Consider the following 23,189-nt stretch of genomic DNA (forward strand, 5'->3'; position numbering starts at 1 on the left):
CGGTCAGCTGCTGTGGGGACACCGAGTGCCCGGCAGAGGGAAGGAGCTTAGGATAAAGGTCTAGTTCACGAAGCCCGGCCAGCGCCTCAGACTCCAGCCGCTCTTGGAGGTCTCTCACACTCACAGGGCGTCCGCCCAACGCCTAGGGTGCTCAGGGACGAGCGACTGGACAGATCCGGGTCTCGGCGAGGCAACCTCCACAGCTCCGGCCAGCAGGGGTCATCTCGTCCTTCGCGGGGGCACAGCGGCCCTCCGGAGGAGACGAGAGCTGCCGGCGCTGTCGGGCGCGGGAGCTGCTCGAGTCAGCCGGGGCTGTGGGCGCGCCGGGTTTCCTCTCCCTGGACCCTGGAGAGGACCGCAGCCGGGACCACGACGGTCGGGGAATTGGACCAAGGTCTCACAGCCTTCGCCACAGGGCCGGGATGCTGAGCACTCCAGGCGCGAGTCAGGGAGTGTCCCAGGCGCCCGGGTCGTCCACCAGTGCCCGGCGCGTCTTTGTCTCGAGGCCTCGGCTGGAGTGGCAACCGAGAGCACCGCGCAGGGCTGCAGCGCGGAGCGGAGGGCGAAGCTGGGGAGTCCTGCAGCGGCGGACGCGGGCCACGGCCTCTCCTTGGAAAATCGGCAGCGCCGTCTGGACCGAGGCACACGCAGGAGGGCGGCCGCTCGGACCAAAGGCTGAGCATAGGCGCGCTGTGGGATCGGGGCCTGCCTTCCACCTCCCGCTGAATTACACCGGAATCCGCGCCTCCAGGTGCCATGCAGAGAGGATTGGCGGCTCCAGAGTGCGTTTCTCGCGCGGCCTGGGGCCGAAAAACCGCTTCTGCTTTCCTGGATATAGCAGGGAGGGTGGGCAGGGGCTCCGGCCTGGCCGGAACCCCAAGTCCCCGGAGTTTGCTTTGTTCGCGGACCGGGGCCAGCGGTCCCTGCTCTGCTCTGGGTCTCAGCCATCGATCGCGCCGGATTTCCGGCTACATTAGCACCCACAGAACCCAGACGGCCAGACCCATCACCTGCCGGCTCGATAGCGGCTTAGTGGCTTTAAATACTCAATTTCGTCTGTGCACGTCAGAGTGGAGCAGAATAACTGCAACAATAACCAGGTCCAAATACAGAACTCACTCGGGGGATATAAGTTTATACACGCACAACGGCGGAATTATTGTCTGCCTAAATTATCTGGATATTTCTTCCCTTTTCTTGCTCCTCAAAACCCGGCGAGAGACACGGAGTGCTTTGTCTTAAAGTTAGTGGAGTACATTGTAGTTTGGGGGCTAAAACTGGACAAATAGTTGCAACATAGAGGAAATCCTCACCCAGATGGAGAGCTCAGCTGCGACCTAAGTATTGGGATCGCGGTTCCAACCGTGACCTCCTCTTTGGCCGGGAGACCCAACGATTTGTTTTTCAGTCATAGGAAGGAGGCAACATCCTTCTCTGGCAACATCCCCAGTGTTTGCGTTGAGTCTCTGGACCTGCAGAGACACCACCCAACTAGGTGCCTTCTCTCTCAAATTGGGAGTATCTCTGGGAATAAATTAAAGGCCAGTTATTTGCGGCCTTCCTAAATCCTCCTTTTTCTTTTGCCAGAGATGTCCCTATTGTTGACCCTTCCTGTGTAGACACGTCATAAGAGTCAGATATTCTTTTGCCTTGATTTCCTGGTATTCTGACTCCTCCTACCCTCCTCTATTCAGACCCAGGCTCAAACACCAGGCCCCTCCCCCAGCTCATGGCTGCCCAAGCTGCCCGTCTTCGGTCGATGCTGCACTCTGTGGGGCATTTATATGACCACCCTAAGGCTTTGGGTCTCCTTCCTGTCCGTACTCCTCAGCTTCGCAAAGCAACTGGGGATTAGGGGTAAAAAAGAGAATGGTATTTGATCTAAATTCGCTAGTTTATCTAATTATAGGAATAAAAAAGGGGAAGGAAAGAGAGAAAGAGAGATTTCAGGGCAGGAGGTGTGGCTCAGAGTCTGGACTTGGTGGGGGCCCCTAGGATTCTGGTACAGGCTCAGGAGGGTGGAAGAGGAATTTGGAGGAGACTCCTTTGATAGGAGCTTTACAGTTAGAAAATGTAACTGGAGAGAGGGGAGGGAAGAGGCAAAAGGGTAAGAAAGAGAGAGGGCATGTCTTACCGAAGGAAGGGGTAGGTGGAGGTGCAGAGGGTTCATGGGCACATCTGGACTCTACCACTGGCCTGGGCCTGGGCTTTCATCTGGCATGGCCTAGAGGGAGTCGCTGGCTTCAAAAGGTGAAGCCTATTTTGCCAGTTCCAAGGGGTCTTTAGCCCCTTCTCAACATCTTGCAATACACAAGCGTCATCTCAGAGTGAAGCCATAGGATTAAGACCACACGGTTGAAGCTCTAGGCCCACCAACCCCCCTCCATCTCAGCCCCGGGATTATGGGTTACTCTTACTGCCCCAGTATCCAGCTCAGCTCACCAGTGCCCCTATCCCGGCTTCTATTTGTCAAGTTCCTGAAGCACAGACCTCCTTTTCTGAAGCTGGTTTCAACCTCCTTTAGGCTGTCCACATTATTTTTATGGCCCCATGACTTCTCAAAGCTCCCTCTCCTCCCCCAAGTCTACCACCCCCCAATTTTCTCTCTGCTATAATTGCTTGGGACTGGAGATGGTAGCTCATCAACAGATCTTGGTTGCTTATGTATTTTTGTTGCCCCTGCAACCACTCTTCCTTCATTATTATTATACATTTATTATTTTTATTATTCACCCGAGCTGGAGAAAATAAAGTGGAGAACAGCTAAGAGGCTGGGACTCCCGTTATTTTGGGGTAGAACTTTTGTTTTCAAAAAATCACGTAATCATAATTCATGTTTTAATTATTATTATTATCAATATTAATATGATGAAGCAACTCTGTACAAGGACTATATAAAGGGAAAACGTGCTAAAGACAGAGGTTTGAATAGGAGAATTACACTACAGAGAGCTGGGGAGGCAGCTAGGAGAAGGGCAACTATCCACAGGGACTACACTAGGTACCAGCAACAGACACAGAGAACAAGACACAGATTGACAGAGAACCTCACAGAAGTCAAGTTTAAAGCAAATGGAAAGAGAATATTGCATATCTTTGTCCCCCCACTCCTTTTAGAGTGTTCTGGTCCCTCTTCATTATTAGATTGGGAATCAGGTTAGTCTGGAGTGGTGGAGCTCAAATCCAGCACCCTAGAGCCCAGAGGTCACAGGAAGGGCTGCATAAAGGGGGTACAGTGGGTGACCAGTCAAGGTGGGGAGTGCTTCATGCCCAGGGGAAGACCACAGGAGACTGCAGACAGCTGGAATGGTGGTAATTTGGGGGAACTTGTACATGGGTGAAGCAAGTATGTGTGGATGGGGAATTGTCAGGTGTCAGATACCCAGCGGGGGATGGAGGCATGTGATTTTATCTCCACTCTGCTGGGCCATGTGGGGATTATGAGGCTGCCTGCTTGCGAGTGCACTAGGGAGAGTGGGGTGGGCCCAGTGCTGTGCTGGGCTCAGCTGTGTGTATGTGTTTGCCTTTGCCTCTGCCTGTACAGAAGCTGTGTGCTGGTGGGAGAGTAAAAAGCTCGGTGGATTGCCTTTGGAGAGTTTGTTAGGGGAGACTCTCCCCATATGGGAAACACTCCAAGCCAGCAGGCCAGTTTCACACTGTCCAGGCTGCAGTTAACTCCCATCAGTGCCCTGCTTCTCACCCCTCTTGCTCCTGGAAAGGGCCGGACAGCAGATGGGAGGCTGGGGGACTCTTGGGGAGAAGGATAAAAATGAAGTGCAGAAAGGTTGATGGTTCTCTCACTGCTCCTCTCTTCCAAGCCAGCCCAGCGTTTACTGGGCTGGGGCTGGGGTCTGAAGGAGTCTGGATGAAAGTCCTTCCCACTCAGAGAAGCCATTCTCAGACCTCCAATGGGTTCTAGGGCTGTGCCCCTCCCTCTGCTCTGGTCCATGTGCTAGGCTGTGGAGGTTTGCAGGCCAGGAGGCGGAGGCAGCCCTTCTGAAGACAAAGGGCAATGTTGGGGGGTGGGCGAGGAAGAGAGAAGGGAGTTGGGTGGGGGGCTGCAGCGCCCCCCTCCTTCATTGTCACCGGCCTGGGAAACTGGGGCTGAGTGGGACCTCAATGGCTGGTAGCCCCTTTAAGGGTGAATTCTCCTCCCGCCTCGTAAATTACGCTGGTCCACCCTCTGGCCGGCCGTGACCGTGAACGCCAGCGGGGAAGGGAGAATCAGAGGCCTCGGCTGTGGCTGTCAGAAATTCTCCCGGCCAATCAGTGTGGTGCTCCGTAGCCCCATCTACAGCCTCTTGCACTTTCTTTCTGGAGAGCCAGCCGGGGACCTCTGGGGTGGCTACTGAACCTGAGGCTGTGTCCCCTGGGCTCTCAGGTCCCTGCTTGCTGCATCAGGCCCGCAGCCACCGCAGGCAACGGAGGAGTGGATGGCAGCACACCTATGAACAGACATTCGCCCGGTGCGGGCAGCGGGATCAGGAGAGGGCTGGGGACCAGGACACTGTTCTGGTCCTAGAGGGAACATGAGGCTGATAGTCCTTGTCCACAGCCCGGCCAGCCAAATGCCCAAGCTTCTGCCCACTGGGTGTCCTGGGGGACCCAGACCCAAGCAGACTCTGGTTCTTGCTAATCATTTTCTCACAAAACACACTTCCTCCTTGGTTCTCCACTTCCTCCAGCCCTACCAGAGACACCTGACTCCCTCAGCTCTCTCCGCTGACCCTCCACCTTCCTCTCTCTTCCCAGCCTCTTCTAACCCCAGGAACTGTGAGGTCGAGGTGCCTTGGTTCCACTGGCCCTGCTCTTTGCTCCTGACGGCAAAGAGAATTAAGACCATGGAAGGGAAGTAGAGGAAGGGGACATCTGGGCCGCTGCTTCTCCAGATCCTCAGCGGAGGTGCAGTGCCCCAGTCCTGCCTCAAATAAACCAGCCCGCAGCACCTCAGCCTTCCTGCCCCTGCCAACCGCAGGCAGCTGCCGGCTTCCGCTCTCCCTGGCTAGGTTTCTTCCCTTCTCTCTGGGACCTGGCAGGGTGTTTTGGGTGTGTATGGGAGGGAACCACGAACAAAACAGACAAGAGGATATCCAGGGAGGGCCTGCCAGAGACGCCTGGCGTTCTAAGTGGGGACTGTGTTCTAAGCGGCGCCCTCTTTTGCTCTCTGCCAGGGACAGGCTCAGTCTGGGGCTGGCGCCCGTGTCCTGCACCTTAAAAGAAGGAGAGAGCTTGCTCCCTCAACAGAAGTCTTTTCTTTTTCATTCTCCGGTTCTGAAACCAAATCTTGACCTGCTGGTCACTAAGATTCAAGCGGTCTGAGAGTTCCCTCCGGCGCTGGCGTGTGATGAACTCGTTGACCAGAAATTCGCCCTCCAGCTCTGCCAGTTGCAACTTCGAATAGGGCTTGCGCTTCTTCCGAGAGCGGCTGTGGATCGGGTACCAGGGCGCGCCTGGGTGGAGATGAATGGCAGGGGTTGGCCAAAGGATCAAAGGGTGACCAGTCCAGTGCCCTTGGCCCTTCCCCAGACCCTTTCACCTTGGCCTCACAGCTGGACTCCAGGCCCTTTCTCTCCCTTCTCCTTGCCGCCAGTCATCTGAATCGTCTTTTCTACCCAGACCCACATCCCCACCAACTCCCCCACTTTCTTTACTCTTTTTTTTTCCTTTCATTCTTTGCTCTTACCTCCTCAACCCTACCTCCTGCTGCAGTATTCATGACCCTTCTAAGTCCCTATCCCCTCCTTTCTTCCCAAACCTCTCCCCAATTTTCTTCTTCCCTATTTCCTGGTCCCTTCCTCTCACATCCTTCAGGACTGGATCGCGGATCAGTTACAACAGATATGGGCGAATGGCAGAGTAAACGCATCCACTGGCATTTCTTTCGAAATGTAAGTAATGGGGTCTGTGGGAAGGTGGAGGGAGAGGCGCCTGGGAGAACTAGGGCCGGGCTTTCTGTCCCCACCTCCTCACCCCCAGGCCTGGGGAGTCCCCGTCAGGATCCCCCAACTCCGGAATCCCTGCCGCCTCCAGCCGCAGGCAGACGAAAAAGGAACACTCTCCATTTCTTTTGTGGGGATATTTACATGTTTATAGGCTCCCCCACCCGCACTTCATTTTATAAGAAGCTCTTCCTCGCCACACATTCTGTCACCCTGGGCGTCCCTAGCTCAGTCCTGTTCTGCCCGCCCTGGTAAGAAGTCGGGTTTGAATCCGCCGCGTGAGTGGCCGGGGTCCTTACCGCTGGCCGAGAGCCCGCCGCCGGGGTTCAACGGCGATACCAAGCTGCCGGGGTCGCCTGCGCCGGCGCCCTTGTTGCCCTCGTTGAGCAGGGACGAACTGGAGTCGGATTCCAGCGACTGGCAGGAGGGCGGGTCGTGCGGAGGTCCTGCGCCGCCGTCGCCACCGCCGCCGCCCGCCGCGTAGTCGTACTTGAAGCCGAGCGCAGGCGGCCCCGACGGCTCCAGCGGGAGCAGCGCTGCCCCGGGCCCGGCTCCCGGGTCGCGCCCGCGCTCCTCACGCTTCAGGCCCCCGCCGCCACCCTCGGCGCACGGCTCGCGGTAGTAACCCTTGCCGTCCTCCACGCGCGCCAGCTCGCACGTGCGGCCGAAGGGAGGGTTGAGAGACACTGGGCTGCCGAGGTAGGGCTGCGGGTAGCCATTGCACGGCTCCGCCGACGGCCAGGGCAGGGAGCACACGTTGTCGCGGCGTGGGTAGGACAGCGAAGGCAGCCCGGGAAGCTGCGCCCCGGACGCGCGGAAGTTGGGGAAGTAGAAGGTGTCTCCCGTGTGGATGTTTACCAGCGGCCCCACAAACCCGGGATTCAGGAGATTATGCTCGCCCATTTCCGCGGGGCCCGACCGGCAGCTTCTACTTTATTGCTATCTGACATTAAACATAGTTAAATCTGCACCAGTCACCCATTGGCCGCCCCACTCACGTGGGCACGGCCGCCAGGGGGAGGGGTGGGGACAACAGATCCCCCCCCCACCATCCCGCACTCCAACTTCCCCCTTCCCCAATCCTGGGGGTGAGTGGGGTAACAAAGGGCGGGGGCAGGTTTATTTGCTGAATTGATTTTCTAAAACAATGTATATAACCTAACGCAGAGAGTAAAGCAATTGCCCAACACGGGGCAAAAGGGAAAAAACACACACCAAAAAATGCCCGCATATATACACCCCTATAACCTGCACTCCCCCCCCCCCATATATTATCTTATCGCCAACAGCTGGCCAAGCACAGCCCGTCCCTCTTTAATTAGCTTCTTTATTAACTAAAACCGTTGGAATTTACAATATCTCCTCAATAAATTACTATTAGATATTGTGTCATATAAAGTTTACTGACTGTTTAAGGAGACGGATGAGCCCTTTGGCTCGGGGTTTATTTACAGTAGAGGCGAAGGGGGGGTAAGGACAGGTTTCCCTGCCGTTATCTCTTCCCGCCCCAGCTGCTGCTGCACACTTCTTTATCAGCTCTTTATCCTCAGGAATTTGGAGAGACATTTGGAGTCCTCTTCCCCAATACTCAAGGATAATTGATAATGCCGGGTTTTCCTCTGGAGCCGGGAGCCACCCAGCCTCACACCTCCACTCACGGCTAGAGGAAGGATGCGGAAGGGAGGTAGAGAATGCAGCAAAAGGAGGTGCCTAGCTCCACATGGACCTGCCTGCCTGCTCCTGAAAATCTGGGGGCGAACTACTCTTCTGCTGTCATTTCCGGGGAACTGAGGAGCTTCTGGGGGCCTCCTGGAGTCTTTGCAGTGGGAAGCTTTGGACCCCTAACAGGGCTTGACTGGGCTGAGAGGGGCCTAATTCTCACTGCGGAGGAGACACCTGCACCCCAGAACCGGCCCAGCCTGCCCCTGGGACCATCAGATAGCAGTGCAGAGGCCCGCAGTAGGTTGCCTCCTGAGGGGGCTAGGATTGAGGGAAAAAACCCTTGAAGAATTATCTTATTGGGGGGTGAAATTATATTTATGGTGCAAACTCAGAAGCTCCCTCCAGAGAAGGCCGAGAAGCAATGCTGGCCATTGGTGAGATAATCAACATCTGCAAAACCACAATCCGATCTCAACTAGGTCCACAGAACACAGCCAAGCGGATTAAAAAGAAAGACAAAATAAAACTCCCCCAAACCAGATGTATCCTTTTGGGGTCTAATAGAAAAAACACTCGAATTTCCATGTGATTATTTCGAGCTTCTAACCAATGCATGGCTTAACTAATACAGGGTTGGATAAATAGTTCACTAAACGTCTAAATACGAAAAAATACCAGAAGATTGAAAGAAAATTGGAGACAGAGATTCGGAGAGAATGAGAAAGAAACCCATTTAGGTGAAAGTTAAATATCAGAGAAAGCCTGAGAATAAGCCAAAACTGCAAAAGCAGATCGAAGCAGAGAAGATTCTCCCTTTTTTTCCTCTCCCTCCCCTCTCTCCTCTGCAGGACGCGGCAGAGAGAAACGCAGATTCTTTGAATTCCACCGCTCCCCGGGCGATTTCATATCCCAAGCCGTAGCTGCTCACTCCGACAGAAATGTGTCCCCGCGGGCGCCGCCCTGCCCGGAGCAGTTCGAAGCTCGCAGCTCGGTGCCTGTCCCTTGCCCTGCTTGGCCGGTTCCCCTTCCCCGCCCCTGCTTGCCTAGCTGCCCGGCCTGGTCCGGCCCCTCCCGCCCCCAGGAGCCGGCCCCGCGTTAGGCGCACTTGTCGGAACTTAGGGCAAGCCATGGGCTGCAAACCCGAAGCCGCCACCTTCAGTTAGAGCCGGTGGCGCCAAGGAATGAGCAGGAGACTCAGCCTGGATTGGCCTTTTTGTGCCTAACTGATAAGGGGCTGGGAGGCTACGGAGAGGAGCATCTCTCAGCTGCAAATTCCAGGTCACAGCATCTGTAACATCTTATTTCCCCTTCTCAAGATGCATTGATGAGCGCCATTGAAATTTTAGTTTTTAAAAAACATTTTATTTGAGGGTTAATTTGGTCATAAAGATAAGCAGGGTGTGACATTAATATTGCTGTTGATTTCAATCAGAACATCGTGCGGGCAGCTAGGTCTCCGCCCAGGCTCTCCAGGCCTCTGCGCTCAGCCGCTATTGTTGGTGTGAGGGATGCCGAGCTGGGCTTTGCCAAATAATCACTAGCCTTTGAGGGGTGGAGTATTCTCCTCATTCTCTTTTCCCTTCCCAGGTAATTCCAATCTCCTAGAAGAGGGACCCCAAGAGGAAGGTCTCAGCCTCTCCCCATTCCCTCCACCCCAGCAGGCAACTCCCAGGCCGGGAGCTCTGCTCGCTGCCCTCCCAGGCCAGGCCGCTGAGCCTGAGGAGCAGCGGCCACAGGGCGGCGGATGCAACGCAGGAGAAATGAAGATTGGGTGAAGGCGTCCTTCTTCCAGACACGCATTTCTTCTAGCCTGATTTAGCCTCATCAAAGCGGGCCGTTTTCCTCAGGTTTTGGATTCGGCGGGCCAAGAAGCACGCACAAACCCCTCTTTCTTCTTTGCAGCTGACCCTGATTCCTCTCAGGGAGAGCTGTCGACAACCACTAGCAAAATTCGCATCCCCGGTGTCCTGCTCCCTGAGACCCACCGGGAACCTAGGGGTTTTCAGGACTCTGGCAAGGACCCAGGTAATCTAAGCGTCCAGCCTTCCGGTGCACCACCGGGGCTCCGTTTGTGGTTAAGGAACCCCGCGACACACGCAACACAGGCACCCGTTTTTTAACCGGGCTCGGACAAAAATGCAGCTCCCAATCTGGGTCCCCGGGGCCGGCGGGAGGCTCGGGTGAGACGCTTAAAATCTAAATCCAGCCTCGGCGAGAGCTGTTCGCCGGGAGCAGGCTGGGGCTGGGCGAGGGACTCGCATCCCAAGGAGTTGGGGCAGCCGTGTCTAGCCGGGCTTAACCTGCCGGCACTTCGCTGACCATGCGCAAAACTATAGGTGGTCAGGCCGAGGCACCCAAACCGTGGAGCGATTGGTGCGAACTCTCCCGTACATTTATCAGATCACAAGGCTAGAGCGGTGGCCTGCGTGCTGGCCCCTGGGCCACTGGCTCCCGCCGCAGCTGGCCAGGCTCTATTAAGCCTCGCTCATTAACTCGGGGTTAATTAAAGCTGAAAGCAAGGATGTGGTCCAAGGCTTTCCTTGAAGACCAAGGCAGCCTGTGTCCCTCAGCTCGTCCTCCAGCTGGATGCCCCGCCGCCTCTCTCACACCTTCTCTGTGCCTCCATCCCTCCTGCATCCTAGCAGCCTCCACTGCGGCTGAGCCCAGCGAAAGGAGTTAATTATAAAATCTACGCTGATTCTGGTGGGAGAGGCAACGTGGCTGCTGGCGGCTTAGACCGCGGGGAATCGGCTGTGAGTGACTGCGTTCTGGCTCCCCCGCCGACCCGTGGTCGGGAGTGATTCCGCGCAGTGCTGCCTTACCCCTGGTCTGTCCAGAGGCCGCAGCGGCCCAGTTCAAGGTCACTGTCTAGTTTGCAGAAAGCGGTTCTGCCTCGTATGCAAATTAGGCCGGGACTCAGCACCAGAAGGGGTGTGAGCAGGGATTTGGCCGGCGGAGAGAAGGGAAGATGAGAAGGGGGCTGAGTGGGAGGGCCTGCCCCCTTCCCTGCCCCCTGCCCAACCCTGCAGCCCTGTCTGCCTTGCCCCTTCGGGGCAACTTAGGCTTGGGACCTGACTTTTGTCGGGTTCAAACAAGGCTGGGGGGTAGAGTAGGGAGCTCAGTCTCCTATTTCATGGCTTCCAGGCTCCTTCAGGGGTTGGGGCCCACCTGGCTCCCAGCCCTCCCTGCCGGTGCCCGGGAGGTAAAGAGCAGATTGGGAAATCCCTTCCCCAGGTGCTGCTTTCTAGGGATTTGCAGCCTGGAGGAGGGAGGCTTGTAGGAACGCTCAGTGACGGAGCCCAGTAAGGCTTTTAGGCTCAGGCAAGTAGCCTGGGGCCAACGGAGCCCCTACCTTCTCCAGTTCTCCCGCGGCTTCTCTAGTCCTCTGTCACCAAAAGATTCCAGCCCGATTGCCTCTCAGAAAATGCGGGGGAAGTGAGAGCCCCCAGGCAAGGACATCTGGGAGGCCATCTCTCCACCCCAACCTGAGCATCCCTAAATGGACCACCTTCCCCCGTTTTGTGTTTCCTTCGGTGGCGCGCTAACAGTTAAATAGGGCCGCAGCTCTGACATTTTCCCCCTCCACCAGCAGAGGATCTCCTCCACCTAGTGAATTACTGAGTGCCAGGGAAGGTGTGGGAACCAAGTTAAAAAAAAAATCACATCAAATGCCACACCCATAGCCGCCTGCAATGCAACAGTGAAACATCTCCACCGACCTCTAAGCTGGGTGGGGGTGAGGACTACCCGGTGTGCCCTCACCCCTCGGCCTCCTTTTATGGCTTTGACCCTGTCCACTGGCCCGGCCCAGCTCTGGGGAGGAGCTGAGATCTGCTTAGGGTCTGCTCAGCACCGCTACACAACTGCTTTCCAAACCTGGGGCCCCAGTTCCGGGCAGAGGAAGGGGCTTGAGCAGATTGGGGTGGGAGCAATGGGCCCCACCAGGAGGCAGGTGGGGGTGGGGAATGGACTACCAACCCCGGGGCTCGCTGGGCTGGGAGAGCGCGGACAGGAACAAGGGTCCACTTACCTTTGGAGACAGAAGAGGTTCATAAGGGTGAGGGATAGGAATTCTCAGCCTCTAGAAGCCTTCTGGATTCCCCGTCCCCAGGCCCGTGCGCCGGCCTCGCCAAGGTATCAGAGAAGGGCGGGGCGGGGGGAGGTGGAGAAAGCGGCCAGCGGCAGGCGCGCGGGAGCGGAGTTGCCAGAGCATCTCTGGAGAGGCCGCCTTTTATGGGCGTTATTAGCGCCCTTGTCTAGACTGGAGACGACACCTCCTCTGTGTGTAAACAGAGGCGGCGGGCTCCGGCGGGAAGGGGGATGGCGCGTCAAGGGGGCAAGCAGCCCTCCCCTTCGCTGGCCACCGGAAGATCAAGGCCTTTTCCACCCTTCCCCCCCCTTCCCTGTGCTCCCTGTGATGTCAAGGTCAGAAAGACCTAGTCACGGTCAAGGCTAAAAGAGGAAGAGCCTGGTTGGTTGTGAAAAGGCTCTGGCCCCCTCCTCCTCCTCCCAGAAGCCCCTAGCTCCCCAGGGCCCCTCAATTCTCCACCAGTGCAGGTCTAGATACACATCTGCCTGAACCACTCTTGGAGTTTTCTTGGGAGTGGGCTCCAATACCACCCAACACAGATCCCAGCAGATCCTAGGGTGGGGAGTTCTCTTTTGAACAGATGGAGCCACTGAAGGGGCTGCCTGCCGCATGGACCCCACCTCCAATAGGAGGGCTGTTCAGAGAGATAGCGGCTGCCCCAGGGGCCTGCCCCTGCCTTGCACCCACACTGGCCTACTGTCCCCACATTGCTGACCCAGCCGCCTGTGGATCAACCCCAGGAGCAGATGGTCTCTGGAGCAGACAGTCATGGAGGGATCTGCGGAAAGAACTGCTGCCCTTGTTCTCTCAGTTGGGTTCGGGCTGTGGGACTGCTGGCTGAAAGGCCCATTCTGCTGGGCCTCTGTCTGGAGACTAAGATGTGGGTGGGGAAGGGTTTTTCCCCCAAGCTCAGCAAAGAATCTCTTGAAGCCCTCTCTGGCAGCCCTGGAGAGTGACCACTAGATGGAGAGTCCTGTGAGGCCCTTGGCTGCCTGGGCCTCCCAGCTCTGGCCTAGGGAGATAGGGGAAGTGGGGAGTGCCATCAGATTATGAGAAAGATAGCAGGAGTCTCAGTCCCTCTGTGTGTCTGCGTTTCCTCACAGAGGTTTCACCAGCTCTTCAGATCACCCTGTACCCCCGGTATCCTCATATTTGCCTTCACACTTAGTCTTACTTTTAACACAAACACTAGGAGGCTGGCCTTGGAGAGAAAGACATATTAGAGACATGACTAAGAGATGAACTATCTCATAGAGTCCCCAAAGACAATGCCAATTCTTGGGAGAAGGAAAGGTAAGAGATCAACACAACCAGAGTTGTGTTGAAGAAGAAATCCTTATTCAGGGAAAGAATAATATATTTCACAAATGTGCCTCCCCGAAACACATGCTCACACACACTCACACAGTGTTTGCTTACTCTTATGGTAAAGTCATATCCAAATAAGTCCAGGCATGATACTTCTCCAAAATAAATCTGGGTATATTTAATGCACTGCACGAGGGCTCGCAGGCACTCAGGAACTGAGGTCCTTGTTAGGCTTACCAGTGTCCCAATCCACCAGTAGTGAGCCTGCACAGGCTTTCCTTTTTCTTCTTCACCTCCTCCTCCTCTTTCTTCTTCTTCTTCTTTTTTTTTTTTTTTGAGACAGAGTCTCGGTCTGTCACTCAGGCTGGAATGCAATGGTGAGATCTCAGCTCACTGCAACCTCCACCCCCCTGCCCCCGACCGGGGTTCAAGAGATCCTCCCACCTCAGCCTCCACAGACATGCACCACCATGCCAGGTTAAGTTTTTCTATTTTTGGTAGAGACTGGGTTTCACCATGTTGTCCAGGCTGGTCTGGAATTCCTGAGCTCAAGCTATCCACCCGCCTCAGCCTCCCAAAGTGTTGGGATTACAGGCGTGAGCCATCGCCCCTGGCTCCTCTTCTTTTTTTTCATTATTCCCTTCTAGAGCCTTAGCGGTGGTTCCCTCAATATGGGATGACTACCTCATATGATTATATATGGGTTTGTGTGCAGAAGCAGAGGGATTCCTCTGAGAACTCTAGACTTCTCTTTAATCAGAGTCCCCAATTTCCAGTTTGCCTACAGCTGTGCTTGGGACTACCCAAAGCAGTCAGGAAGGGTGGGGTCATAGTAACAGACCCCCAGGCCTCTTGTCCACTTAGTTTCTTTTTCTGACCAAACACACACACTCAGTCTCCAAATCCTTTCATCTCAGAGGAAACCCAGGGATTTTGGGAGAGAGGTTGGGATGGTGGGTGCGGAGAAAAAGGAGAGATGGAATTAAGAATTAACCTTATTCCTGGAAATTCACCTATTCTCCCTCAAATCTCCACTGCACAGCGTGTGGCTCTCTAGTAGTTAACTCTCAGACTCCGTGTGTGTGTGTGTGTGTGTGTGTGTGTGTGTGTGTGCACGCGCAAAATGTGCATGTGTTTATTCCCCAGGAAAATTTATTTAAATGAAATTATTAAATCTTCAGCCCCACTAGGCAAAGGGATAACAGAGAACTCTGATTTCCAACCTGACATCTCCAGTGTTTCTGTGTCTCAGGAGAGGAAAAATATTATATATAAATAGAAATTGCTGCAGTAAAGATTTAATCTGAGATAACATTGTTTTAGGCTATATTGCTTTTAAAAAGTCTCTTAACCTGACAACTTAATGATCTCATTAACTCTGCCAGATAGGGAGATAGGCACTGACGCGACCAGGAAAACAAATTAGTGGCAGCATCTACATAGGCTCCTCATTGCCTAGAAGACTGGGGTTCCCAGGAATACAGAGAGTAAAAGTGGGATTGGTTTGGCAAACTGGGGGCCAAAGGGGTCCTAGCAGCTCAGCCTCTCTACATAGGTTAAGTGGGGGAAAGAAAAAAGTGCAGCCAGGAAAAGCTGAGCTTGAAGCTGCCCCTGGCAGGCTGTGCTGACCCCATCCCAGCCCCAACTCCAGTCCTGAACTGGCTGAAGGTATTTGGGGCCCTCTGGGGCAATAGAGCACCAGGAGCCTAAGGTTAGTTCCTCACTGCCACCGGCTGCCGCATTTACCTCATCCAGTTCCCAGCTGGGATGCTACTTTCTCAGTACCCAGAACCAGATCTGAGCCCCAATTATTAACCGAAGTGACCATCAATGTATTTTTGTCACTGCCTCCAGGACTTTCAGTCACCAATTACGTCTTTCCTTCCTCAACAAACACTCATCTGAGTTGGACATCAGGATGGGAAGTTTTCTCCTATATAGATAGTATAGATAACCCAAAAACTTAAGTGGAGCAAAACAAGGGTTTGGAATCTACCCAGCTGGGAGCAATGTCTATACTCCTCCCCCTGATCATTCTGGCTGAGTCAGGGCATAGTAGACTGTCCTGAAGAGCCAGTGGACAGAATAGACTTCAGAAAGAATCTGAGCAATAAAATCAAGGCAAAAAAAGATATTTTATTTTAAAAACATGTTTGTGGGTTTTTTCCTTTTTGCATTCAGTACATTGTCATTCAGACATCACAATACTATATACAGATACACAACATTAAAAAAAAAAAGCCTATTCCTGATGAACATTTCAAAAGAACACTGTTTTGTAATGCACCAGTGGGAAGGGAAGAGGCAAGGGGCCCCCACAGCACCAAGGTGGCCTTTGAGGAGGGAACTGTTAGGCAGCATCTACATTTAGCTAATTGAGGGCCAGATCTTCTTGCCTCTTGAACTAGATCCTCTAGCTTTCCTCTGGAAATCAGTAAAGGTGAAAGTGTGAGGAGTCATTCCTGGGCTAGTGCCCTGATGGAAAGGTGACTGGACAGGGACTTTGTTGAGGGACCCACTCTCCATCCCCTTGGAAGAGATGTTTATCCTTAGAAAAAAGTTCTGCTTCTGTACCTGGACTAATCCCCAACCTTACCACCTAGAGAGAGAAAGAGAGAGGAGAGAGAAGCCCTATTTAGCAGCGTGGCTGGAGTCTTTGTCCTCCTTGGATTTCCACATGTTGACTGAGAGAGCAGAACAGGGGAGGCAGTGGGGCAAAGGCAGCTCCCACCTGGCCCCAAGAAATGCAGTTTCTTGGTTGGGATGGAGTGTAGGGGCTGCGTCAATGCTTTTACGGAATTCCAGCTTTTACGGAAACATCCATACTCCAATCACGCTGCCAGATCCCTAATAATTATCATGAGTATTAACACGACTTTTAAAATATGCACAGAAAATCTTTACTGGGAAATCTTGCCTAAGGAGTGCGGGAGGGACAGCGAAGGAAAGTATGAGCTGGACAGATCCTGCTCCGAAGCTGCGCCCTTAGGGAAGGTCCTCTAAAAGCCTGGACATAGGATGAGGCAAGAATTGGGGCCATTCGGGATTCCCCAACCCTGCTTTGGTTGGAATGATTGGGCTCTGCGCTGCCACCGGACTTTCTGGCAAGGTGAGCGCAAGGAGGAGTAGAGGTCGACAGCCTTCCTCGCACGGCCCACTCGGGACCCATTTCCAAAGCTGTTGAAGCCAGGTGAGTCCCATCTGGATGGGGGTGGAGGCTGGGGATGGGATAGGGAGTTGGGGGTGCCCCAGCAGCACGGCCATGGAGCCTCTCTGCCTCTGGGCGGCGCGGTTCTTCTCTCTCCTTAACATTAAATACTCTTCTGCACCCGCGCAGCGTCTTTCCGTGGGTTCGGTTATGGTACAAAGCGGAGACATAAATAGATGGGGCAAGCAGCGGGTGGGTGGTCAGGTGGAGTGGAGATGAGGCGCTTTCGATTTGCTGACCACCTTCTTCTCTTTGACCCGCCGGTTCTGGAACCAGATGGTTACCTGGCGCTCAGAGAGGTTCGTGGTGGCGGAGATGCGCCGGCGCTTCTCTTTGGTGATGAACTTGCTAGCCGCGTATTCCTTCTCTAGCTCCTTCAGCTGCACCTTAGTGTAGGGCACGCGTTTCTTGCGCCCGCGCCGGTAGCTGCTCACCTCGGGCTGCAGGGGAACCACGTCTGCGGGGAGATAAGGCAAGCGGGAAGAAGTGAGGCAAGCGGCTGGACTGAGATAGAGGACCCGAGGCTGTCTAGGCACAGAGTTCTGGCAGGGGCTCAACGGGGCCAGAGGATTGCACTGCATAGTGAAGCTCCCTAATGCTTTTCATTTCTGTTATTTTAGCAAGACCACAACTATGATGAGGCCACTAGGCTCGAAGTTTAAGGGAGGGGGCGCCAAAAACTCAGTAATCAAGACGATATTTTAATGCAATGTTTAAAAAAGCAAAACGAATACAAAAACATCCATGATGAACAAAATATCAATTAAAAAAATAAACATGGGTTCGGTATTACTGATTTTCTTTTGTTTCAGGCCCCAATATGGCTCTTCACAGCACTCAATATTAGGATCCTTGTATGCTTAGAAGGGACCCTCCAAATTCCAGCCTGGCCTGCCATGCTTGCAGAATTTCAGATATTCAGAAAAATCCCTCCTTCCTGCAGTTAGATCGCTTGGGTCCTTATTAGTTTATATTCTGCCCCGTTGCCAGAGGAAGACATTCTGTTGTATATTTCAGGGAGGGCACGGCAGGCAGGGGGTCAGCTTCAGTGGGCCCAGACCACCAGATGAGTCTTCATGCCTTTGGACACTGGCCCTACGTTAGGGATGTGAGGCACAGATAGAAGATAAGTGTCCAGGTGAAGCCAGCCTGCTTGGAGGTCCACACTCTAGGAATTGGGGTCCAATGTTATGAACCACCTAACACCCAAGGTGGGGGGTCCTGAACCTGAGATATAGGGAATCAGGTGTCTCTGGAAGTAGGGGGTCCACACTGCAGTCCCACCAAAACAGAACAAATTCTGTTCCAACCCCCTTCCCTCTCCATTCCTTCACAGCTGAAGGAAACTGTCTACATCCCTTGCACCAACCATAACCATAAACCCTAGATGCCTGTCATCCAAACCAATATTACCAGTTCTGTTTCTTTAGGCTCTGAGAATTTCACAGAAACTAAAACCAATATATATCACTTCTAACTCCATTTTCTACTCCACCCTCATCCCTGTCAATAAAGGTCACACAACACTTTCAAGGGGAAGTGGGGGAACTAGGGAGATTATCTGGATAGCTCAGCCCTCAATTTTTTCCATGTAATTATTAGACTTTAGGTGAAAGCTAATGAGGAGGGCTGAATATTTGGGGTTTCCCCTTCATTCCTACCACATTTTGAAACTATAGACACAGCCCAGAGGGAAGACACAAAGTTCTTTCTGAAATGTTTGTTCCCATCCCACCCTCACAGAACACTTTCCCTGTACCCATCCCCATTGGGTCTGCTTTCTCTCAGGGACTCTATACACAATGGGAAGAGTAGTGGTCACAGTGAGACACAGGGGAAAACAAAATGCTCAGGAAGAAAATGGGAGACAGGGGGTCCAATGGCCTCATTTGACTGTCTTCTGGTGACAATTTCTCAGGAAAACTGTCGGACCTGGCATTTTTCTCTGCCTCTGTGAGAATAAACCATGATTTTTAAAAAAATCTAAAAAACAAAATAACTTTATTTAAACAGTATGGATCCTTTAGGTTAAAAAGGATTTGTTTTTGAACACGACCATTATCTTTAAATCTCTCAGTTCTCAAATTTGTTTTACTCTTACAGAGGTAACCATGATTTGGGAAATTGACGATTTGTTGACAAGAATAAAATGAAGAGGATACGTAGTGATACCGTGAGTTTGTTGCTTTTGTTGTTGTTATTGTTGTTTTTAATCCTCAGAACATTTTTTCAGGATTATTTTGTTAAACTCATTTTACAAGATCAGGAATCTGAGGCTCAGAGTGGGTAAAATAACTTAAGTGGCAGAACCAGATTTTAAAGCCAGACTTTCTGACTCTTAAAATGATACAGTAAGTTTTAAAATGGAAATAGGCCAGCTAATACAATCCAGCTTTAAAACACCTCCTTTTCCCTGGAGAAGAATAAAGTAGGGTAAAGGTGGGTTTTTGTTTCTGAATTAGCCAGATAATTGTCCCTAATTTTTTACTTTACTCTCTTTAAACTCTCACAATTACCTATCCAATTTTGGTTTCCTAATTCTAGCTCTAAATTTCCAATGAGATTTAATCAACCCTAAAAAAAATCAGTTTAAAAAGTAGACAACTGGTTTAAACTGGTTATTTTTCTCTATAGGATGCCAAGGATTGATTTAGCCAATTTGTCCTGGATCAGACCAACTGCAGGTTGGTTTGGCCTCCTGGGGAAATAACTCCAGTCTTGCCTTCTCAAAGAAGCCCCCTTTCTTTGTCTGCTGCCTTATCTGGAAAGGAAATGGTATGTAGAGATGAAGAAACATCTGGTAGCTTGGACCTGGAGATGTGCGTACACTGCCTAAAGTGAGTGGGGGCTTAGTTATTAATCTTACAATCACCCCTTCCCTAGTCTCCCTCCAGATCACATACACGAATGACTTCATGCCTGGAAACCTAATAGACACCTTTGAGGAGTAAATAAAAATCATCTCAATGCTCAGCCATGGCTTTCTTTTTGGGCTTCGGGGCCCCTCTGTTCAGCTCCCCACAGCCCACCCACCCTTGACCACCCGCCCCATCACAGGCAAGCTCTGGGCTCTGAAGTGTGCCTTGTCCAGCTAGAAATCCAGCTTGCTACTCTTCCCAACCCAAATCCAAAGGCTTGTCAGTAAAGACTTCTAGCGTGGTCCAAAGAGCCCACTGTTTCTTTCTCCCTCTTTCTCTCTCCTAAACCCCATCTCTCTTTTTCTCCCTTTCTGATTCTCTCCTGGAATTTCTGCTTCTCTCTCTCTCTCAAAAAAAAAAAAAAAAAAAAAAGTCTACACTCACCGTAGGGAGAAAAAAAAAAAAAAACAGAGCAATAAAGCAAGAGTCTGTATAATTGGGAGAAGGAAGAAGCCACGACACATCTTGGCCCTAATTATCTGGATCTTGCTGAACAATTGCCTCCATCTCCCACACCAGCCCAGACTACCACAGATGAGGATTCTCAGAGCCAGAGGCACTGTAGAGAGACAGCAGTGTTTATGCCTACATGTTGCCGAACAAACCACAATTGCATAGACAGAGTTATCTTGAAATCTCACTACTTCTAAAAGATCTCTGAGTGGGTAGAAAGATGGAGAGTGTCTGAAGATAATTTCTTATTCGTCTGCCTCTTGTCTGTACCTCTGCACTCACTGAGATACATCAGCCCAATTCTATTTCCACACGGGGATTGTGGGAGCACATAGCTGCTGAGGCATGCTAGGTTTTATATCCATTTCCATGCCATAATTTGCAAGTGTATTAAATCTCAATTGGGATATACTTTTTATTTCAAAGATATTTTTCTCTAGGAGGCTGTGATCAAAAAAGTATTTATTTTTAGTGGAGTTTGTTTTGTTTTGTTTTGTTTTGTGTCCTAGGAATCTTTGAGATGTTTATTTTGCTCAAAGATATTTCTCAGCTTCTCTCCAATCCTTCACCCCTACTCCACACCACATTCATACATAGAACAGCTCCTTCTCTTCTACCTCTTCACTCTAAACCCATTGCACATTGCTCTGGGCCTGTGCCCCCAATCCACAGTTGGTTTGGTGGGCACCTGATCCCTTACTCCTTAGCCCCTTGGCATAGCCCATTGGCTTCCCTGCCCCAGGAATTCCTGCTGGACCCCAATCTCCTAAGAAGCTTTGTGTTTTGGTGAGATAGAGAATTAAAGGGCCATCTCTCTAAAATACATTGCTGTATTATGAACATGTGAATTATCTTTCTAGAAATGTATTATTGTATATTTCATATTAGGTAGTTAATAAAAGAAATCATATTACATAAAAATATTATAGCCAATACAGGGTAGGTGATGCATAATACCATGTACTAAAATTGCACCATCCTTAATTCTGGCAATCAGAAGTCAGGGTGCCTAGTGTAGGTCATACCCTGGTATTGAGTTGTGTTATACTAAGTAATTTCATAATATTCACAAGAATGTTATTTGCTACACTCTCTAATATCATTCAGTATTTTTTTTTAAACCACCTACCTCTTCTTCCAATTCTGTATGCAGAGGAATTTCAGGCCCACCCTTAGGAGGTCTTTGGGTCTATGCTTTCCAAGGAAAGCATCCCTGAGCTTGGCATGTGGAGCTGGTCGGGGAGCTGGGCACTGTCGGGAGACATCTGTGGCTGCCCTGGGCCCCCCAGCCCCAAAGACCTCTGTAGGTATCAGAAGGGAGAACGCTCTCCCACTGAGCTCTGCTTACAGGGAGAACAGACTCAAATGCTGGACTCCCTAGACCGGAATCCTGATTTCTCAGCACAAGGTAGGATCCAAAGCTCTTGGTGTGGTTTTGGGAAACCTGGGACTGGTCTTGTCCGCAAGGAGAGCGGTGGGATTTACAGGATCCTTTCTCTCTTCAACTGGAGACGGAACAAGAGGGGAATGAATTCTCCCTTCCCATCCTTAGCCAGACAAGACCAAGGGGTCCCCAGCCTGGGTCTGGACTCCAGAAGCCCCTGAACAGGTCTTGAACAGGTCTTCCTCTCCCATTTCTCATCCCTACGCCCTTCTTTCTGTGTCTGGGGCACCAATAACTAACTCTCTTTCTCGACCACATATGGGGGAGTTGGCAGTGGAAATGTCTATAGGTTTGAGCTCAATATACCAAAGAGGCAAGGAAAACTTTACGATGCTGGGGAGGGATTCTAGCCTCCTCTCCACTCCCTCTCCAGAGATTTTGGATCTTCTGTTCCCTCAACAATCAGGAAATTCGTGGCCAGGAAATTCCCTCAACAATCAGGAAATAAGTCAGGAAAGGAAAAAAAGAAATCTCACATTTCTGTAGACCCCAGCAAATTAGTCCCCTATTTAAAAAATACTGTCTAGTGCCTGAACGATCCTGCGAATTCTGTCAAAGAAAGTGGGGGTTCTTATTCTCCGCCCTCCCCAGTTATTCGGTGGGTTGGGGGTTTTGTCCTGTATTCCAAGGCACTATAGGCCCACCCCGCCCCCATCCCTTGCCGGAAGCAGGTTTAGGGGCCAAGAGCCCGGCGGGAGGCTGGAGCCTGCAAGGGGAGGCGGAGGCGAGCTACCGGACGGAGCAGAGCCGGCGGCCCGGCTTTCGGGCGCCTGTGATTGCTTCATTCTCGGCCGGGCAGCTACAGAGAACGTGTCGGAGCAGATTTCTTCCCCGGCGCATTCCTCAGTGCAGCTCGCCCGGCCGGCTCCATAGGCAGCCCAGCCGAGCGGGCGCGCCGGGGCCAGACGGCGGGGGTGGCTGGGGCGCGGAGCCCCGGGGCAGGCAGGGCGGGGAGGGGTCCCCGGCGGCGGCGGCGCTCGGGTCCCTTCCTTACCTGGGAAGGGAGACTTCCAGAGATGGGCGGACTGCGACTGCTCCTTGGAGCAGTACACCTGACTGTCCCAGCCATTGGAGAGAGCCCAGTGCTGGTAGCCTTCGACGGGGATGAGGGCGTCGTGACGCGGCTCCGGGTGCCCGCTGATCCCGGGCACCACCGACACGTCCAGGTAGCCGGGCATCGCCTGGTAGGAGCTGGCGAAGCTGGGGTAGAAGGCGAACTCCTTGGCCCTAGAGGACAGGTCGTCACCGGGCAGGGCGCCCGACGGCTCTGGGTATTTATCGCCCGGGTGGTAGGCGCAAGGCTTCTGCTGCAGGTTCACGTTGTGCGACAGGCGGCAGCCGTAGTAGCTGCCCCCGAAGGGGTAGCCGTAGCCCAGGGTGGCGCTGGACGAGGTGGGGGGTGCGGGCGGCGGGGCACACTGGCGCGCCGCCTCCGGGGCCGGGATGTCCGTATAGACGGCGCCCTGAGGGGCGCCCAGGGGAGCCGGCGGGCGGCCCAGCACGGGGTGCGGAAGCAGGTCGCGGCAGTGGCTGGCCGGGCAGCTGCTGCCCAGACCATCCATGCTCGGGGCTTTGCCGGGGCTCGCTCCGCTGCAGCCGCCCCCCGCTCCGCCCGTGCCGCCGCCTCCTCCTCCGCCGCCGCCGCCGATGCCGCTCTCCGCCGCGCTGTCCTCATAGACGTACATGAGGCTCTCCGGCCAGCGTGGATGCAGGAGCAGCGAAGTCGTCATGACATGATCTGCTGGAGCTTTTTAAAAACTCCACTTGCCAGAGGCAGCGAGCTAGGGAGACACCTCGCTCCTGTTTCCCCTCCCCCCATCCCTCCCCTCTTTTCTCTCCACCCCTCCCCTCCTCCTAGTGCTTCCACCTCCCTCCCTACATTCCCTCTACGCATGCGGAGACACTTCATTAAGAAATCCGCCGGCTCCCGCTCTCCACCTCTCAGCACCCCTCCCGCGTCCACGTGACCCGCTCTGCGCACGTGATGCCCCGGCCAGGTCTCCTGGGGTTCCCTCCCCTCGAGGTGGGGCGGGGCGAAAGGGAAAAAGTCTCTGCTGATTGGATCTCAGGTAGGCCAAAGGAGGCGGGAGCTGGGAGATTTAAAGGGACAGGGAGACGCCCCCGGCAGGCCCCAGGGAGGGAGAGGGAGAGGGGGAGGCTGAATTTG

At 53.1% G+C, this 23,189-nt stretch overlaps 2 protein-coding genes across 2 annotated transcripts; both read right to left on the reverse strand.

Moving 5' to 3' along the window:
• Positions 1 to 2,830: 2,830 nt before the first annotated feature.
• Positions 2,831 to 6,869, reverse strand: HOXC12 (homeobox C12). Its single transcript, XM_522409.7, has 2 exons — positions 6,239 to 6,869; positions 2,831 to 5,450 (listed from the first exon to the last, which is right to left on the reverse strand). Exons 1-2 carry the CDS (start codon positions 6,840 to 6,842, stop codon positions 5,212 to 5,214), a joined length of 843 nt encoding a protein of 280 aa, XP_522409.2. The 5' UTR covers positions 6,843 to 6,869; the 3' UTR covers positions 2,831 to 5,211.
• An 8,246-nt stretch (positions 6,870 to 15,115) lies between these two features.
• HOXC13 (homeobox C13) lies at positions 15,116 to 22,828 on the reverse strand. Its single transcript, XM_522408.8, has 2 exons — positions 22,017 to 22,828; positions 15,116 to 16,664 (listed from the first exon to the last, which is right to left on the reverse strand). Exons 1-2 carry the CDS (start codon positions 22,750 to 22,752, stop codon positions 16,408 to 16,410), a joined length of 993 nt encoding a protein of 330 aa, XP_522408.2. The 5' UTR covers positions 22,753 to 22,828; the 3' UTR covers positions 15,116 to 16,407.
• Between the last annotated feature and the right edge of the window lie 361 nt (positions 22,829 to 23,189).

The sequence above is a fragment of the Pan troglodytes genome, chromosome 10 (genome assembly GCF_028858775.2).
Source record: "Pan troglodytes isolate AG18354 chromosome 10, NHGRI_mPanTro3-v2.0_pri, whole genome shotgun sequence".
Taxonomy (NCBI): Eukaryota; Metazoa; Chordata; class Mammalia; order Primates; family Hominidae; genus Pan; species Pan troglodytes.